The sequence below is a fragment of the Clinocottus analis genome, unplaced genomic scaffold, assembly GCF_023055335.1.
Source record: "Clinocottus analis isolate CAN_PGR_092001 unplaced genomic scaffold, fCliAna1.0.p SCAF_6, whole genome shotgun sequence".
Taxonomy (NCBI): Eukaryota; Metazoa; Chordata; class Actinopteri; order Perciformes; family Cottidae; genus Clinocottus; species Clinocottus analis.
In genome coordinates, this window is record NW_027176218.1 from 16,014,933 (window position 1) to 16,031,893 (window position 16,961).

The window sequence follows — 16,961 nt, forward strand, 5'->3', positions numbered from 1 at the left end:
GTTTTAATCGGTTCCAAATGTAAGTAAAAAAAAATACAAATTAAAAAAAAAGCTAAACTTGTGGGCAGGGGTGTCAGTCCACTGGTGTCCACTAGCTTCATGTGCGTGCAGATCCCTCCCTCTCCTTCCTCCGCTTGACTCCAGCTGCTGCCTGTGAGCTGCAGTCGGCCTGCCCTGTCTGCCTCTGAGCCTGCTGGGAGTTGGGGGGGTGGGAGAAACCGTCGAGGGAGAGCGAGCAAGGGGGGGGGGGAAGTGTGTGTATGCGGGTCCCAAACTGGAAAACCGCTACCAACAAGCGCACACCCGCACAATTGAGACCGAGCCGAAAGACCCCCTGGATGTCTTGTTGCCGCTACTTTCTAGAGAGCTGTGAAAACCCGCCACTGAGACCCTGAAACTTGCGTGCTTTTTTTTTTTTTTTTTCCACCTTCTTCTTCTGTGGTAGCGGCAGCGCTGTTGCGCCGCAACGACTGCTCTGTTACTTGAGAGGATTCATTGGTCGGAGCAGCATTGCGCATTGGCCCCGCGTTATATCCACCGTTCATCCCGAGGGAAGCGGAGCGTCTTCTTCTCGCTTCAAGTCGAGCTTGTTGCAGAGTTAAGCCCTTTTCAAAGTGTCATTTTTATCTCGTCCCCTTTCTTTTCCTTCGCGTTCATTTCCCCCTCCTCGTCCTGTGTGGGATGCGACCGCTGCTGTAGGACCCCGCGGGTGGACAGTTTTTCCTCAAGAAGTTTACAACAAGCTTTCGGACAGAAGAAGACAGAAAATGTCCACGTCGAGGTTCAAAAAGGATAAAGAAATCATCGCGGATTACGAGAGTCAAGTCAAAGGTACGTGTCGAGTGAATGTTTCTCTCGGAAGTGCTCGATGGAAGATTAGTTAATTTCGAAAGGCGAACGTTAGATTACCTGAATGAGTCATAGCTGGTGAAGTGGTGCGTTCAATAAAAGTTAGCAATACGTGACCTAGTGTTGGTGTCTACCGCCAGGCGAACAGCCACATGTTTAACACGCACACAGATTACTTAATATACATTACAAGTACTTCACGGCCCAATAACCATTTAGTGGTCACGTTATTTATGTCACCATTGCAAGGGTATGAACTTAATTAGCAAAATAAAAAAACATTGCTAGCTGAGTTCAAAGGTGGCCTGTAGTCTTGTCTTGTTTTTGTTTGGCAGTTTTTGCACATGAAAGCGGTCCCCGTTGGCTCGCAGAAGAGATCACTGTGTTTCACACACACGTAGCCTCTCGAGTAACCTGCTGGGTTCAAGTTGGATGTCCCAATCTCCCCCCAGCCCCGCTCGGACCTCTTTACTGCCTCTTCTTGGTCTGGTGCATTTTATTACGTTGACGTGTTTTAACAACCTGTTACCGCCAGAGTTGGCGGAGAACCAGGTACTGCGCGGTTCCCACACAGCATTACTGCGTGGCGATGCACGAGCACATGTTCAGACGGCACACCTGTATGAGAGTTCAGTGTGTTGCTCAGGGGCACTTCAGAAGAGCCGTTCGATTGCGCCAGGGTGGTTTTATTCACCTGTCAATGCCCTGTTTACCTCTAAATGCCACAGGCGTCCCTCTGAAGCACAACAATGCGTTATGCCCTGATTTAGAGGTGCACGTCGTGAGGATGCTTCCCTAACTTATCTCCCCGCCCCCCATGCATGCAGAACAGTTAGTTTATTCCCCAGGCAGATGAGCACAAGAAAGGCTTCAGGGTAACCATGGGGATTTGGCCCCCAACCAACCAGCTCTGTTCATGGCATGCTGAAAAACCACCTATTCATGTCCCCAGTATTCAACCTTAAGTCCAGAGAGGGGGGTTACCCGGGGTCAGGGGGCGAGAAGAAAGGGGTCCTGACTGCATGAGGAATTACAAAATTACATGTAGTTGAGCACAAGCTCTCATTTGCAAAGAATGTTCAGCACCCTTTCTTCTTCCCCGTGAGGATGACTAAGGGGTTTCGGCCTGTAATAGAGGATGATGCACAGTCACAGGGGGATTCTGAACGAGAGATGACGAAGCCTCCCCATTTGTCGTGCAGAACCCAGCAGGGTAATAACAGCAACCTGATGCTACTCAGAAGAGCTGTTGCTAGAAAGGACCACCGGAGCAGCTCGGTAAATCAATGTTGAGGTGTTTTGTTTAGGATGCATAATTCAATTGTGAGAGTTATGCACCGAGGCTTGTCATGCATTGTAAATATTCCGGTGAGGATATTTTTTCCCCCATCCTCACTGGTTGCGTTTCACTATTTGCATAATGCACTGTACTTGTTCTTTCTGCTTTGCAAACAGCTTGCAGTTATTCAATTTGAATTCATTTTATTTCTTCTCCATCACATGCATTTTTTTAGACTGACATTTTTGAGTGTGCAAAGAGTAACATCTTTTGTGTTGCGTTTAGCGTCGACAACATGTCACACTAAAATCACCGCAATTAACCATGGAGGGGCATAATGTTCGGCATTTCAACACAAAGCATATTCAAACACTCTCACCATTCACAACGCCCATCTCGAGGAGGTCAGATGACTCCTGCAACTGCAGACCCTGTTTGTTCTGGAAAAATAGCTGCCAGAGTTAGCGGTGGAAGTAAAGGCATTTAGTCAACATTAAGTATTCTGTTTTTAGAGCAGCTCCTGATTTTGCAGCTGTGAAGTGTTTAATGAGTGAAGAGTTTGCAGTGATAATGAGTGGGATCACATCTGCAGTGTAGCTGTGATAGCCGGAGGCAGATTCTGGTGAACCAACATTGATTACTCAAGAAGTAGAACAACAAGCAGAAAACAGCCAAAGCTGATGTTTGATCATTTTGGCCTGCTTCCTCGCTGTCTCGCAGTTTTCGAAAATTTGTTTAAATTCGCAACAATTTTTGACCGTTTTGGGCTCATGTTGCATAACATCTGCCATCATCCTGCTTTATGCAGATTTACACACAACATTGCCTGTTTTTTGTGAATCAGCTTTTTTATGATGACAGTGTGCAGACTAGAGTGGCATTGCTATTCAAAACGGTCTGTCTGAAAGTCTCCCTACGATGGCTGACAATACTGTTTTCAAGCCCAACTTGTCATTCAGCTGACATTCAGTTCTTAAGTACATCCTACAGCCTTTTTTTCTTTCTCCCAACCTCCCACAGATTAAAGGAAAATAGATGTCATTTTGGCAATTCAAGTAAACTATTCTATTGAAAAAGCTCTGCAGCAAGGGGGTTTAATTTTTGCTAATTGCCCAAATCGGCATCTACATCAAGACTCAGCCTGTTTTTAGAAAAACAAAAACATTAAGAAGATTGGGTACCGTTAAGACAGTGGAATTTGTTAGTGCTTTATGGCGCACATCGGTTGCAGTCAATTTAATCAGACGAAGGGAAGGTTGTGGGTACATTGGTATTCTCTGTGGGCCCCAATTTCTGTTGACTGGTGGATCAAGGCATAGCAACCCTGCTGTGTTTTCTCTTGGGCAAAGTGTTGGTTTGATGTCAGGCTGTGGCTTGCTGTATGTGGCCCCGGGGGTCGTGACTCTGACGGCAGGACCCCTTGAACCTCTGTCAGGGGTCCTCTCCCAGATCATCATAAAGGATGCCCCCTGTGACCTGCCTTCAGTGCTGTTTGAAATCAGAGCCCTGCCCCGCTGCATACTTAAAGACAGTGGTCTGCACATGCTTGTATGCAAGGGGATTACAGGCAGGAAACTGAGATGTGATGGTTTACTTCTCTTTCAAAAAAGAAGGGGAGACACTGCAGGTGAAAAGGCTATAATAAAAAAAACACCCTTTTGATATCACCATGAATCCTCGCTAGTTGATAACTTGCATTGCATGTTTTGTAGAACAGGTTTTACAAAAGGTTATGTTTAAATAGCATTATGTTATGCTAGCTTTAGGTCAACGTATGACAAATCTACAGACAAAGTAGTAAAATAAACACCTACAAAAATAAACTTCTAAACAATATAACGGAACGCAACGTTTTCATCAGATGTGTTTTGAATGTTTTTCTTTCCACTAGTCAGAATGTAAATATGTTGTGGATGCAAAATGACCGAAAGTCTCTAAATTAACCGGTGCACAAAAACCAATGTCTGCCTGGGGTGTCTGCCCATAATATGATTTGTCTTGCGGTTAAAAGTCATACCATTGACATCCGTAGCAGTGGGAGTCAACGTTGTTCAATAGCGTGGCAGAGGATGAGCATGTATGTGTTGATTACTGTCCATTAAACAATCCAGATGTCACACACATGGGACATCTGGATTGTGATCATGCAGAGTCAAACTATAATTTTGCTTTAAAACAGTCTTTCATGTTTTTTTTTATTGAATTAAATCCAGCATGTCACCAGACTTCAGCATGTGATGATGAGGAGAGTGTGGCGCGCTGAAGCTGCGTTCTCTTTTGAAGGTTCTTCAGGCTCATCGTGCTGAAAATAGCTGTACTGGAATTTAAACTAGGAACACTTTAGAATACATAAACAAACAGTCTCCTCAGTGCAATAAATTCACGTGGGTTGCTTTCACAGAAAAGACAGCCAATAGTTATTTCACATCAGAAGTTTTTAGTAAAGGTCCATCACAGTCCTGTGTCTTATGCCACCTCGGCTCTCTTAATTGTAAAAGCAGCTGTCACTATAACCTGACCTTTGGTGATGATCACATTTTGTCTCATTAACACCATGCTGGAGCCACCTGATGAAGTGCCTCTATGCATGTAAAGTCATACAGAAATCTGTTGTGGAGGATTAAATACCTTTTTTAAGGTGAAGTGCAACTTGAGAACGACTGCTATTGTGGGCCATCTACATTTTTTACTGCCTTCTCTTTCTGACCTTCAGTTAATCTAAATGGCCTCGATATGCGTTTTTGAAACTCAATGACGCTGCCTTTTAACAGCTTCTCATCGGTGTTGAGGTGAGAGGTTGCAAGACTAATGGAATCCTAACACCTCCCGGGTCTCCACAACATCAGGCGTCCATCCACACACTTACCATCTGTTTTCACTGCCCCTCCTTCCAAAACTGTGTCAGTCGTGTGTTGGTGGTATTGCATGGGTTGTGGCACTGGTGAGTTTGTGCATGAGCGTGCATTTGCATGGTGGGTGAATGGTTATTGACGCCACCATCTGTCGCCGTTCACCCTTTTTTGCAGTTTTAATAAACTCTGCTGCGCACAAGCAAGGCTTCACCTTCCCTGCTGTGCTTTTCATTGTAGCCATAAAGGCTACCAAGACCTTACTGCATGACCCCCGACCCCTCACCCTATCCTGAAAACAAAAATCTAAACCAACACCTATCTATACCCTTGCATTCCTAAACCAAACAAAAAGGCATTTTGGTGTCACCGTTTCAGATGAAAACAGAACAAGAAGCCTTGTGTAGTTGACTCTTTGATACTACTCTGTCAAACTTACAGAGCTACATTACCATTGAGCCCACACTGTCACTAACTGCACTCTTGTAACATTTTTGAGAAAAAATAAAAAGCAATATCCGAGGGAAGCAGACAGAAGTGTCTACAATATCGTTAGAAGGATGCAACCAGGATGTAAAACTGATTCATCAGTGAAAACGGCTAAAAAGAGAAGAATGGAAGCTACATTGTAAAAGTAAACCGCCACATCACCTGGTGAATGTAGCGAAAGACAATTAACAGTGTTCCCACGGTGCTGGATAAGGGTTTATTCACTGTTACAGTCATTCAAAAATAAAAGCATGTGTGTACATTTAGTAAACCTTCAGTTGCTAGCGTTGCATAGAAGTGCTAGTTAATAATTTAATAAAGTACTCTGCTACTGTTAGCAAGGCTGGATTATATATTTGCTGGGTAAACAGTATCACTATTATACAACGTTAAACAATGACTAGATTGAAATCCACAAAGCCAGCCAGAAAATGAATAAGATATGAAACCATGCTTGAGGGTGCGTGAGAGTTTATGGAGCAGAGCTGGTTATTTGTCAGACCCTGGTCGGAGCTATTTAATTGATTGGCCGGCCTGCGTTCGAGGGGTGGGACTTGGCAAAGAGTACATTTTCTCCAGTTGTAACCCACATCGGTATTTAATTTCTTGAGTTGAATTGATCAAATCAAACCCGCTTTAACATGTGGCAGACGCAGGCTGTTCTACCTGTGAATGAGTCACAGAGAAGAATCCCTGTGAGGGACCGCAGCGCCTGGTAATGAGCTGGATGAGATCCAGTGTGTAGCTGTACTGCTTTAGTAGGAGGTACAGGGTGTTAATGGAATTGGACTGTGATCAGAGAAAGTAAAAGCGATGAATTAAACTGGGGGGTAAAAGTGAAATAAAAGGGAGTGGGGGATTTGGACAGATTTTGGCAACTTTCTGGACAACTTTTAATTCCTTTGAACCTCGGCTGGGGCCCAGCAGATGGACAGACAGGAAGGCAGACAGACACAGTTCGACCATCAGGCCATGCTGCTGTCTTCCACCCAGTGGGGCTGGATTAAGGGGAAGGAGATTGGGGGATGGGAACGACTGTATGAGGTCAGTGCAGGAGTAAGTGAAGACGGAGGTTATAAGCTCTGATCTGGTTGACTTGTTCTAATCTTCTTTTGGAGTGTGTTCAGCCTATTCATCTGCAGGATCTAAGCCGTTTATGTGTCTAGTGGTGGCGAAAGCTTTTTAAGATGACTGCAAACATGCTTTAAGCGAAGTCTGTCACAGTTTCTTTTTTCCTGCAATCTCCTAAACAATGTGACTTCTGCCGATCTGGCTTATTTTTTTCCTGTCTAAAAGCCACGGCAATCTGTTCACAGGCTGTTGCTCGGTGCTCGACTCAGGTATCCCAGTCCAATCCACCATCTGGGAACGGAAGCTGAGCTTTATAGGGTCCTACGCTCTACATCCACTTCCTCTATCAAGTCCTCAATATGCTCAAGATGTTTTCCTCAAGTCTATATGGGACCACTCCTGGTTGCATTTGCTTTTGGATTTATGGATAGGTTGGAATAAGTTGTTCATTTCTATGTGATAATACGAGGCATTGAGTCATCAAATCAACTACTGATAGGCTCAGAGAGGAATTCTATAAGTGGATATCGCTGCATATACAGTACACCCACTCAAAATTTGATTATGAGCCAAGTAAGGCACCTCTCTCATTATTGCAACTGGCATGTTCAGACTATAATCAGGTTATTCTACTCACATTACATTTGAAAATGTAGCCAATATTTTTTGGAGAAGGCTAAACACCTAAAGCCCATGTATATTATTTTCCTTTCTCCTGTTAGCCTGTAGATTACTGCATAACCCTCCGGATAGTAAAGGTGTCCAGTTGAGTTTAGATGCTCTGTTTCTCACCATAACTGCTTGGTCGTATTTGTGAGTTCTAACAGATGTTTTTAATGCGATTCCCTCAACATAAAACATCTACAAAGATGCTTTTTTAGTGTTTTATATCCAGCATTGCTTACACATGTTTACGAGCGAGAAGTCTCAAATATGTTTGACTTCATTCCACCAGTGAGACGTAAACGATCCGAAACCAAAATAATAGGAAAAGCAACATGTAACAACTAAAAGATGTACAGTCAGTAACAACCTATGTGCCGTATTCACCTTATCTGATCCCCCGTTTTCACTTGTGGCTGTAGGTCTCTCGACAATCGACCGCCTTCAGCTGGCGGGTTTCCCAGCTTTCCTGACACAATGCAATTCAAAACAATCAACTGTTTGGCAGGAATGACAACTAAGCAGCTTTTATTGTGCTGACAAGTCAAGCCTTGTCCGCGTTCATCAAATAGCTATTCATATTTCCTGCCCCTGATAAAGACGAGCCAAATTACATTAGCGTCTTTCCGTCTTCTGGCAAAAATGCTACTATCGTTCCCACTGTATGCTTAAGTTAGTATTTAGTAAATGTATGGCAATATTATGCAGACAGTTTCTCATTTTGCACTTTCGTCCAGATCCCAGTGTTTGTGAAACAAATATTCACACATTTAAATTTCCACTACCATATTTTCTAAATCAATTGTTCATGTAAACAATCCAACTTCTTCACCGATACGTTATATCCTCAGGGACGTTCGCTCCCTAAAGTGTGTCTTCTGCGGCAGACATTACATGCAGGCATCTAACTAGCTTCTTTAAACAACATTTTTACACTACCACAATTTCTTGCAAATTGCATAAATATTTAAAATGCCACTGTAAAGTCATTCATTTTGGTGCTCAATAGTCACACAAATAAAAATAAACCTCAAATATGTTTTTGGGGTCTAATAAACTACCGGCATTACATGCAATTTAGTGTAAAGTTTCACACAGTTTATCCAAAACGATTCCTCCCGTTGCCTTCTGTCGTAAACTCTCTTACCCATCCACCCTTAACGCTGATGAACAGAAGTTTAATTTACTGACCGTGCGACTCCTCCTGGTCCCCTCCTCCGGTTTCCTTTTCTTCTGCCATGACCTCCTGACCCCAGAGAAGCCGTCTTTGAGTCGGCTGCCCTCCTAATCAATAGCCAGAGACCACCCCTTGAGGCACGGCTGCCTTGTTGGGATGCTGCCCTGAGGAAAAGTTTGAGGGGGGGAAATATTATAAAAAGAAGCGGTCAATGAAATGTCAACTACAGGCTTCATCCCCTTTGTGTCCGCCAGCCTGATTGATTATAGCTTTAGGCCAAGACTCCAACCCTGTCTTTTATTTGAAAATATAATGCAGTCTCGTGGCTGCGGACGTCCCAAAATGTCTACACCGTTTCATGTGGTATCTTCTCCCTCTGTCTCTGGTTCCCTCAATGCACTCAGTCTGTTTTTAGTAGCGCAAAGAGGAGTTGGAAAGAGTTTTCCTTGGTCTCCGCTCTCAGCTTATCAGCCTCACAATGGAGGCTCATCGTGGGATGCAGTAGGAGGAGGCCCAAGCAGAGAGAGAGAGCGGCCACGGCGGGATCTGAGCAGTCCCAGGCAGGTCTTGTGAGTTCTGGCCTGAACTTTCCTCCACCCTGCCCCCGGGACGGAAACAGGAGCCATGGCTGCGGTTCCATCCACGGATATGTGGGTTTCTAGGAAAAAAGTGGGGGAAAAAATAGCCATTTACGGATAAAGATGTCAGCCATGCTGCTCCCCTACTCGCTGTGTCCCACTGCCAGTGATCACACATGGAGAAAGCCTCAGTTCTCCTTTGGCTGCTTTATGTTCTTTCTCACTCGCTCAGTATCTGAATTTCTCCTTGGATAACTGCTCAAGTTTAACTGTAAGATAAACTAAAGGTGAATGGTGAAGCTGTTATGTATGTATTTGCAAAACTTTCACCATCCATGATAATTCTCCAAGCTGCTCTGCGATGTTGGTCAGCCCTTTTCTATAAATATCACTATAATTCTGGTGCCATGAGATCTCATGTCATGTGTTGGTTTCTATGCAATGGATGAAATACATTTCTTTGTAACTTCATCTTGCACATGGTTTACTGTCAGAAGAGACAAAGGATTCCAATCCGCTGGCACACTTGCACATTAATGAATTAATAAGTAAAAGGCTACTGCCATGTGGCTGCTTCTGTCCAGCCCTTTGTCTCTGCCCTCTCACTGACCCCTGCTGGCGGCATTCTGTCCTGGACAACGTGACCCTCCGGTAACCAAACCACTGACCTTTGCTCCATGACCTGAATCCTTGCACCACAGCTCTGCCAATTCCGTTCAATTGGATGGATGTCAAACGTTACATCTAATGTAATACTTCTTGTAGCGATGTCTATACATAAAGACATCCTGTGAAGAAACTGGCCGGGCAGAGCGCGGAGGCGCTGCAAGTAGCTGCAAATCTTAGAAAACGTAGAAAACTTTTTCTGGTGGATTTCTTTTCCGGTAAAGATGAAGTGAAGCATGTTGCTGTCTGCAAGAAGTCCCTGCAGATTCTTGACTGCCTATTTTGTCATAGCTTAATAGGCATGAGTTGCAAAGAGAAGTTAGTTTTTAGGATGAGACTGGTCTGGAAATAGAACGAGCGTGACACTGTCCTGGTCTGCCCCTTTTCGCATAACCCGACGTAAAGTAAATCCTATCTGGCACAAGTGGTCATGAATAAAATTGTAGAGAGGACACTTTTGAAAAAATAAATCGTCTTCTTAATTATAGATTGACTCAGGATGGCAGTTGCTTATGCACCATTGTACTATGGGGAATAAGATTGTTTAGAACAATTGTGTGTGTGTGTGTGTGTTTGTGTGTGTGTGTGCGTGCGTGTGTGTGCATGCTCGTGTTTGCGTGCGTGTGTGCAGGTTACACTGACTCAGTCAGCTGCCCAGCATGGACACAGACACTATGGGCATGCCTCATACGTCTTACTTTTTAATCAGGCAGTGTGGAGGAAGCTACCGTCTCCCCTGGGGTCCTGTGATTTGTCCCGGTTAATGGCGTGTCACAGGGGTGTGATGCATGGCAACCTGGCTGGGTGTGAGGCACATGCATGACTGGACTGTGGACACACACACACACATACACACTGACACACACAGACTTAGGAAAGTATGGCCTCCATCTCCCGGCTCAGTAGGGGACCGAAAAGAGAAAGCCCCAGTCTTGCTGACTATAGTGTAGAGAAACAAAGAGCAGTGAAAGCTGATCTGTCTGTTCTTTTCTTCTCCCTCCCTCTTTGTCCCTCACTCTTGCACTCTGAGCAGCTGCCCTTAGGTCCATCACATTTTTTGGCCCCGCTCTGCTCAGATCTCGAGGTAATCCGAATGCATTGGGTGGATCTGTGTGCCGTTACCCCCTTCAGGCAAAACCGGCGTTGGGTTTCACCTGTCCAGTCTTGTCAAGTTTGTATTCACGCAGGGCGAGGATGACAAAAGCCTTTAATGAGATATTTCTGACAGACATTTTTTCCAGGGGGAAGACATGTCATCTCAGTGCCTGTGAGCCAGACTGAGAGCCTGCTCACAGTCAGCCACTGGTACTTAGAAAAGTGGGAGAGGATTGGCAGTTAAAGCCTCCCTGAGGGTAGGTCGTGGAGATAACAGCACCTAACACTCTGTTACTTCCTCCATATTGGCTTCCACTATAATTATCTGAAAATTAGGTCTTTGTGAAGCCCCCTCATTCTTTGTGTTTGTGCTGTATGTTGGAGCTGGTCATGTTAGCCAATCTTGGCCGCTGGTTCCCTGGGAGGAAGGGGGTGTGTGTGACTGTCACTTGTGGACTTCCTCATTCTCCATGCCTTTTGGATGCATTGTGAGAAATCAATCCCTGCTGGCTGTGACCGGGGTTATGACAAGGGGGCTGATGAGGCCTCAGGCTACACAGCGGGACATGGTGAGGCGTCTGAGACCTGAGCGAAGGGAAAGACCACGATGTCATTTGAGCTACGTCTTTTTCAGCAATACTGGGCGCAAACATATTTTTTTAAAATATATTTTTGATTACAAAAAGCCGTTTTAGGAACTTTGCACAGAACCAAAAGAAAAGCAGACCTCAGCATATAGCAGACACAACCATGGGTCAGCGTTGTTAATTAATAATAGATATCGCAGCTATAAGTTAAATAAGACTCGAGTCTACAACCATGCTATTAAGATTGTGAGGCTTCTCTTGGGGATTCTGCTGCTTTAAACCAAATGCTATGCAATGAAAATATGGTGCTGTTTCACAGGTTTAGTGTTAGTTTAGTGGTAAAGAACGCCAACATTTGCTAATAAGCACTAAACACAAAGTACAGCTGTGAATGATGGGAATGCCGTTTGTTTTGCAGGTATTTGGTCGTAAAAAGTAAAGCATTGACCTGATGACCTGTAGCAGTTGAGACAACATGAATGTTTTCACAAAATTCCACGGTCATTAATTTAGTAGGTGCTGGGATATTTCGGCACAGATCGATCAACCGGCCAACTCTGCCGTCCCCGGGACCGTGCCACGAGCATGGCCAAAATGTAGTTGGGCATTAATTACCACCACTCCTAGTGCACTGGAAATTTGCAAGCACACATTTGAGTTTCGGGGACAAAAATGCTCAACAACTGGAGAGTTTCTCTTGAGAAATTCAATCTGTTGCTTGGGTATTTGAGGGTTCAACCCTGTGACATAAGCATGTAATTATCCTGCTGGTTTCTGCTTCCCCTCCTTTTGTCAGGTGAGGCTCCCTAAGGTTGATCTTAAGGTCTGAAAAGAGGAATGTGGAGCAAATATTTCTCCGTGCCTCACTTTAAACCGCCAAACTTAACTGCACTGCGGTGAGCTGTCTCGATCAAGGCAGCCTCATTATTATGCCTTCGCGGTGCGGCTTTGGCCTTACAGATGTAGTTGCATCAGACTAAGAGCAGGACAGCATTAACTTCCCTCTTTCTTTTCAAGTGTGCTTTGAGCTGTCAGTTTGGGTACTTGAAGCTCAAGAAACGTGGGGTTCTACTTCATATTTTGTTCGATTCTAGGAAATGTTTGAAACTTGCATGATAATGAAATGATAATGATGGCGGGCGTTTTAGTCCCTCTTTCTTGGGCTAAGACGATTCAGTCACAGCCCTTGAACAGCCATTAAAAATGCACGTGTGCATATTTGATGGAACTCAATAGTGTATCATATCAGCAGAAGTGTAACTCTTTGATTTAAGATTATGCTTTTGCTTTGAAGTTTGGCTCTTGGCAAAATTTCTGCGGCGTTTTCCTGTGGTAGTTGGAAAAAACCCTCCGCAAATGTCTGTGTTGGTGGGAATCAGTTTAAATATATTTCTTTTTTTTTCTTGTTTTCTTCTAAGGTGAAGATCGACTCAGCTAATTATATTTTGTTTAAATGTAACAACATGTCTGTCCGGTGCATTGTGAACAACTGATATGTATCCATCTGTCCACAGTATCATTATATCAGTTAATCAGATTTGGCTTTGTGCACGAGTGTATTCACTGCCTGGGGAGTCCTTTCCTCCTGTGTATGTGAAATTATTCTTAAACCCTCAGCTCTCAAGCAAAGCCCCCCACCAATATCCTCCACCTGCCCTTAATTCTCTACCACAATCTTCAATCCCAGCTTTAGCTCACCCATCCATGCACCTCATTACTCTAACCCTCAACCCGACCCTCTTAGCCTCAACCCCTGTGCCCTCAATCCCCTGCCCGGGACCAGCCACATTGAAGCCCAGAGTTCCACTGATGCTCTTCCAATGGACCTGGTCATGCTGGGTGGAGGTCATATACGAGTCTAGTTAGTCTTTGATCAGGCCTGGTTTAGTTTGGATGGAGCAGCAGCAGGTCAGGTCTTGACACTCTCTCCAGACGTGAGACTGGTACAGTGTCATATAGCGAAACAGAAGCGAGGGAGGCCGCTGAGCGAAACGAAGGAACTCGTAGGCAGACTTCATCTGACTCAGTTGGCGCCACCTCTAACTCTTCTCGTGGGACAGCATGCATGCGTGTGTGTCCGTCCGTCCGTCCTGATAACTGTGTCCCACTGAGGTGAAGTCATCCCCTGTTCATAGAGATGACCACATACCTTGTGACTTGGGTAACCTCACTGGGAACCACAGTAGAAATAGTATTTGTGGCTTAGGTTTCTAATCTTATTGGGCAGGTGTGAGCCATGACATTTACCAACATCTAGGTAAACAGGCTTGATTCCTTGAAGCCTACTGAGGCGTTTCATTCAGCTCTGTAAACAGGCAGACAGACTCTCAGCTTAAGGCACCATTAAGATTTAATTATGTCCATTTTGACTCTTTCAATCTTCTCAGTGTACTAATACTGATATTGCACTTTGTTTAATTATTATGGCAATGACAACATTTGTTCTCGATCACAGTTTAATAAAGATTGTATATTCTAGAGCGTTTGAAAGACGACTCTTATAATACTCTTTCCTTCCTGCCAAAGATCAGGCTCCACATTCCCCAAAGTGAATATGTTTACACGAGGCCAAAGTCTCTCCAAGAGCACATTATTTCAGCTGTCACAACTCTGAGCACCAGGTGGGAAAAGATGAACTATTGTTCCTCCAAGGAGTTTGGGAGAAGTTTCTGCATCTTGTACAATGATGTCAGTCCATCCACACAACAGTCATGTTTAGAATCAAAGACAAAAGCCTCTTGGTTGTTGTGATTTTTATCCTGTAGCCACTCATAGCTAAACCGTAGCTGCTAGCTGGTTATGGTTTTATTGCTACTCCAAATTTAGTTTTTCTGTTTTGCCCAACCACCTATATGATACCTCCGCAAGTTCAACGATGACTTACTTTCGGCTGAGTCGATATCACTGTACAGTATTTCTTTTACTCCATTATGTGACTTACGTGTGTCCTTCACATAACTCTACTGCTGAAGAACCTCTTTCTTGGCCTGTGGATCTTTTTTTGGAAAAAAGTCCCATCTTTTATTCACACAGAAGACAATGGTAAAGGTGAAGACATTTGACACACACACACACACACACACACACACACACACACACACACACACACACACACACACACACCACTGAACAAACATAAATACAGAACATTAACACTTGCAGGGCTGCTACACAAAGATGCTGCTGTGTTCTACTTGAAGTCAAATTTAAAGGCATCACCCCTAGTAATCAATACTGCCTGTGTGTAGACACAGTGGGGTTTGTAAAAGTATTTTTAGAAAAAGGCTGAATGGTCTTGTGTGTACACAGAGTATGCATAAGAGGACAAACTTTCAGCTGTGTTTTGTCTCAGCCAGCTGCTCCTTTGCAGATAAGTCGTTTTAATCTTTTTTGACCTTGAAAGTAGGCTTGTGTATTTTAAACGTGTCCCACGAATAACTGAAAATGAGACTGGTGTTGATTACAATTTTCAAAAGTCATTTTCATGTATCTATCTTTTTTCTTTTTTCCCGGAAGGCAGTTTGTTAGAAATCGTATCGCTCGGATTGAATTTGGAATTCTTTTAACAACATTTGGTTTAGGTGGGTGATAAGCAAGATGAGGAGACAAGGGTGAAGCATGTTTATGGTAGTAAATCTTGGATTTACCAATTAGCTATAAAAAGAGCAACAGATGGTGGCTTTTGTACACAATCAAGAAAACACTCCATTGTTCTTTGAGTGATCATCGAAATGTGCAGTCTTGCCAACTTTCTATTGAACTCTTCTCCTACCAATGACACGTTTCAGACATCATGCAGCAAAGTTGGAGTCAATCTGCATTGTCTGTATTGTTAGGGCATCATGTGTAATAGTCTGCAAACCATCAATACAGGGCCTTCCATTGTGCCTTTGTATTGCTCCATCCTGTACTAACTGTAGTTCATTTTAGTCCGTTCATTTAAAATATATATGGAAGTATTTACCTTTTTTTTTTTTAATAATCTTCCTGTGACATTTCTCTTGTCAAAACTAATTATACAGTTCCCCCAGCAGCCTCAACAGACGGCGCAACTCCTTTTTGTCTGAGAATTTGACAGAGCCCTCGGTCCTCAAACGTTTTTCAGCTAATAACCGGCCTTGTGCCATTTTTGTCTCGTCTTCCCATTTTTCTTGCTCCCTTTCTCTCCCCAGATGTTTTTTTTTTTTTTTTTTGTGGTAGTGCGAGGGAAGGAAAACAAGCGACTGGAGGACGATGTTTTTCTTTGCTATACAGGACAAATCATGAAGGACCGGCTGAGGTTTCTCATGTGGGGTTTTGTTCTGAACTTTGGGTATTTGTGATCCCTCTAATGTACTCCTCAGTGGAAGTCTGAGATTGGTCGCCGCTCTCTCTCTCGCTGGCAAATGCGTGCATCTTTCCCCTCCTTACTGTTGTACAATCACCACATACACAATATTATTTACTTCATTTACTATACATAAAGGCCATTGTAAGCTCATGACATTTTGGAAGAAATATGCTCCATATGTCAACATGTGTCTCGCATCTGTCATTTTTTAAGAATGTAGAGGTAAAGTTGCAGCAGGACTAATTTTAGATGTGTCTTCTAATATCAACCAGTCTGGCCACATGGCTCGAGGGTTACAGCATTGGTCAACCTGTCGATCCTCCACTTTGGTCCAGATTGAAATAACTGAACATATGTTGGATAGATTGCTATGCATTGTGGTACACTACAAATATTCATGGTGTCCAAAGGGTGGAGACTTTGGTGAGCCTCTGACTTGTAATTTGGTGCCACCACCAGCAGGTCAAAGGTTTCATTTATCCAATGAAACATCTCAATTTGTATGTGTTGGGTCGGCACAGAAGTTAATAGACATTTGTTGTGCAAAACCAATGTATTCCTATGGAAAAGGCGATTCTGCTGATATTAACATCTATTACTAATGCCACTCAACGGTCCGCTTTATTCTATACCTGTATGACTGGCCTTAAAGGGAGATTGTGGATGTTCAGCACAAGCCTTGAACTATTCATGAATACTGTTTTCATTCAGATGACCCCTGTGTTGCATAGTGATGATGCAGGCTGTTACTGCATGACCAACCGTGATTAAGGCTCAAACACAAAGTACCTTCCTCGCTGCTTTATTGCTGTCTGGTGTTGTTTGTGTTTGTTTTCCTAAAGCTCAGGTTTGAACTTGCTCTTGCATTAACATATTTTTGAAGTTCACAGCCTCCCTTCATCTACTGATCTTTTCTTGGAGTCATTAAAAGATGGATTAAGTTAATCGCAGGCCTTTCTTTTTTGCTGGTATTTGTTTTCATTAAGTCGACAGATGCAATATTTGAGCATGAGAAGGAGAATGAAAAATAGCCCTCAGGTATGATTCCCCTTCCTCCACTGAGGTAATAAGTAGAATTTGTTTCAGAAAGCCGCCCACTAACTCAAATGTTCGGAAAAGTCTGAAGGGGCACATCAAGGAAGGTATTTATGGAGATGGAGTGTGTACTAAGGGGGTCTGGGAGGCTTTAAAAATGATCTATGTGAGACTGGGACTATTGTCTCTCAGCTTCTGAGCCAGTGGGCTGTTCTAACTTGGATGTCTGTAAACATTCAACAATATAACTGTTGCTTCCTAGTCTCCTGCATGGCCTCCATCATCATTTGCTT

The 16,961-nt window shown here is 43.7% G+C and overlaps 1 protein-coding gene across 5 annotated transcripts in view; it reads left to right on the forward strand.

Moving 5' to 3' along the window:
- Window positions 1-276: 276 nt before the first annotated feature.
- srgap1a (SLIT-ROBO Rho GTPase activating protein 1a) overlaps window positions 277-16,961 on the forward strand; it is a 72,075-nt gene continuing 55,390 nt past the window's right edge. For all 5 annotated transcript variants that reach the window (XR_011080144.1, XM_068603907.1, XM_068603908.1 and 2 more), the window contains exon 1: window positions 277-831. Coding sequence is in view for 4 of the 5 variants with exons in the window: in XM_068603907.1 (XP_068460008.1) it covers window positions 768-831 (64 nt within the window). In the remaining variant the exon portion in view is untranslated. The remainder of the gene's footprint in view (window positions 832-16,961) is intronic.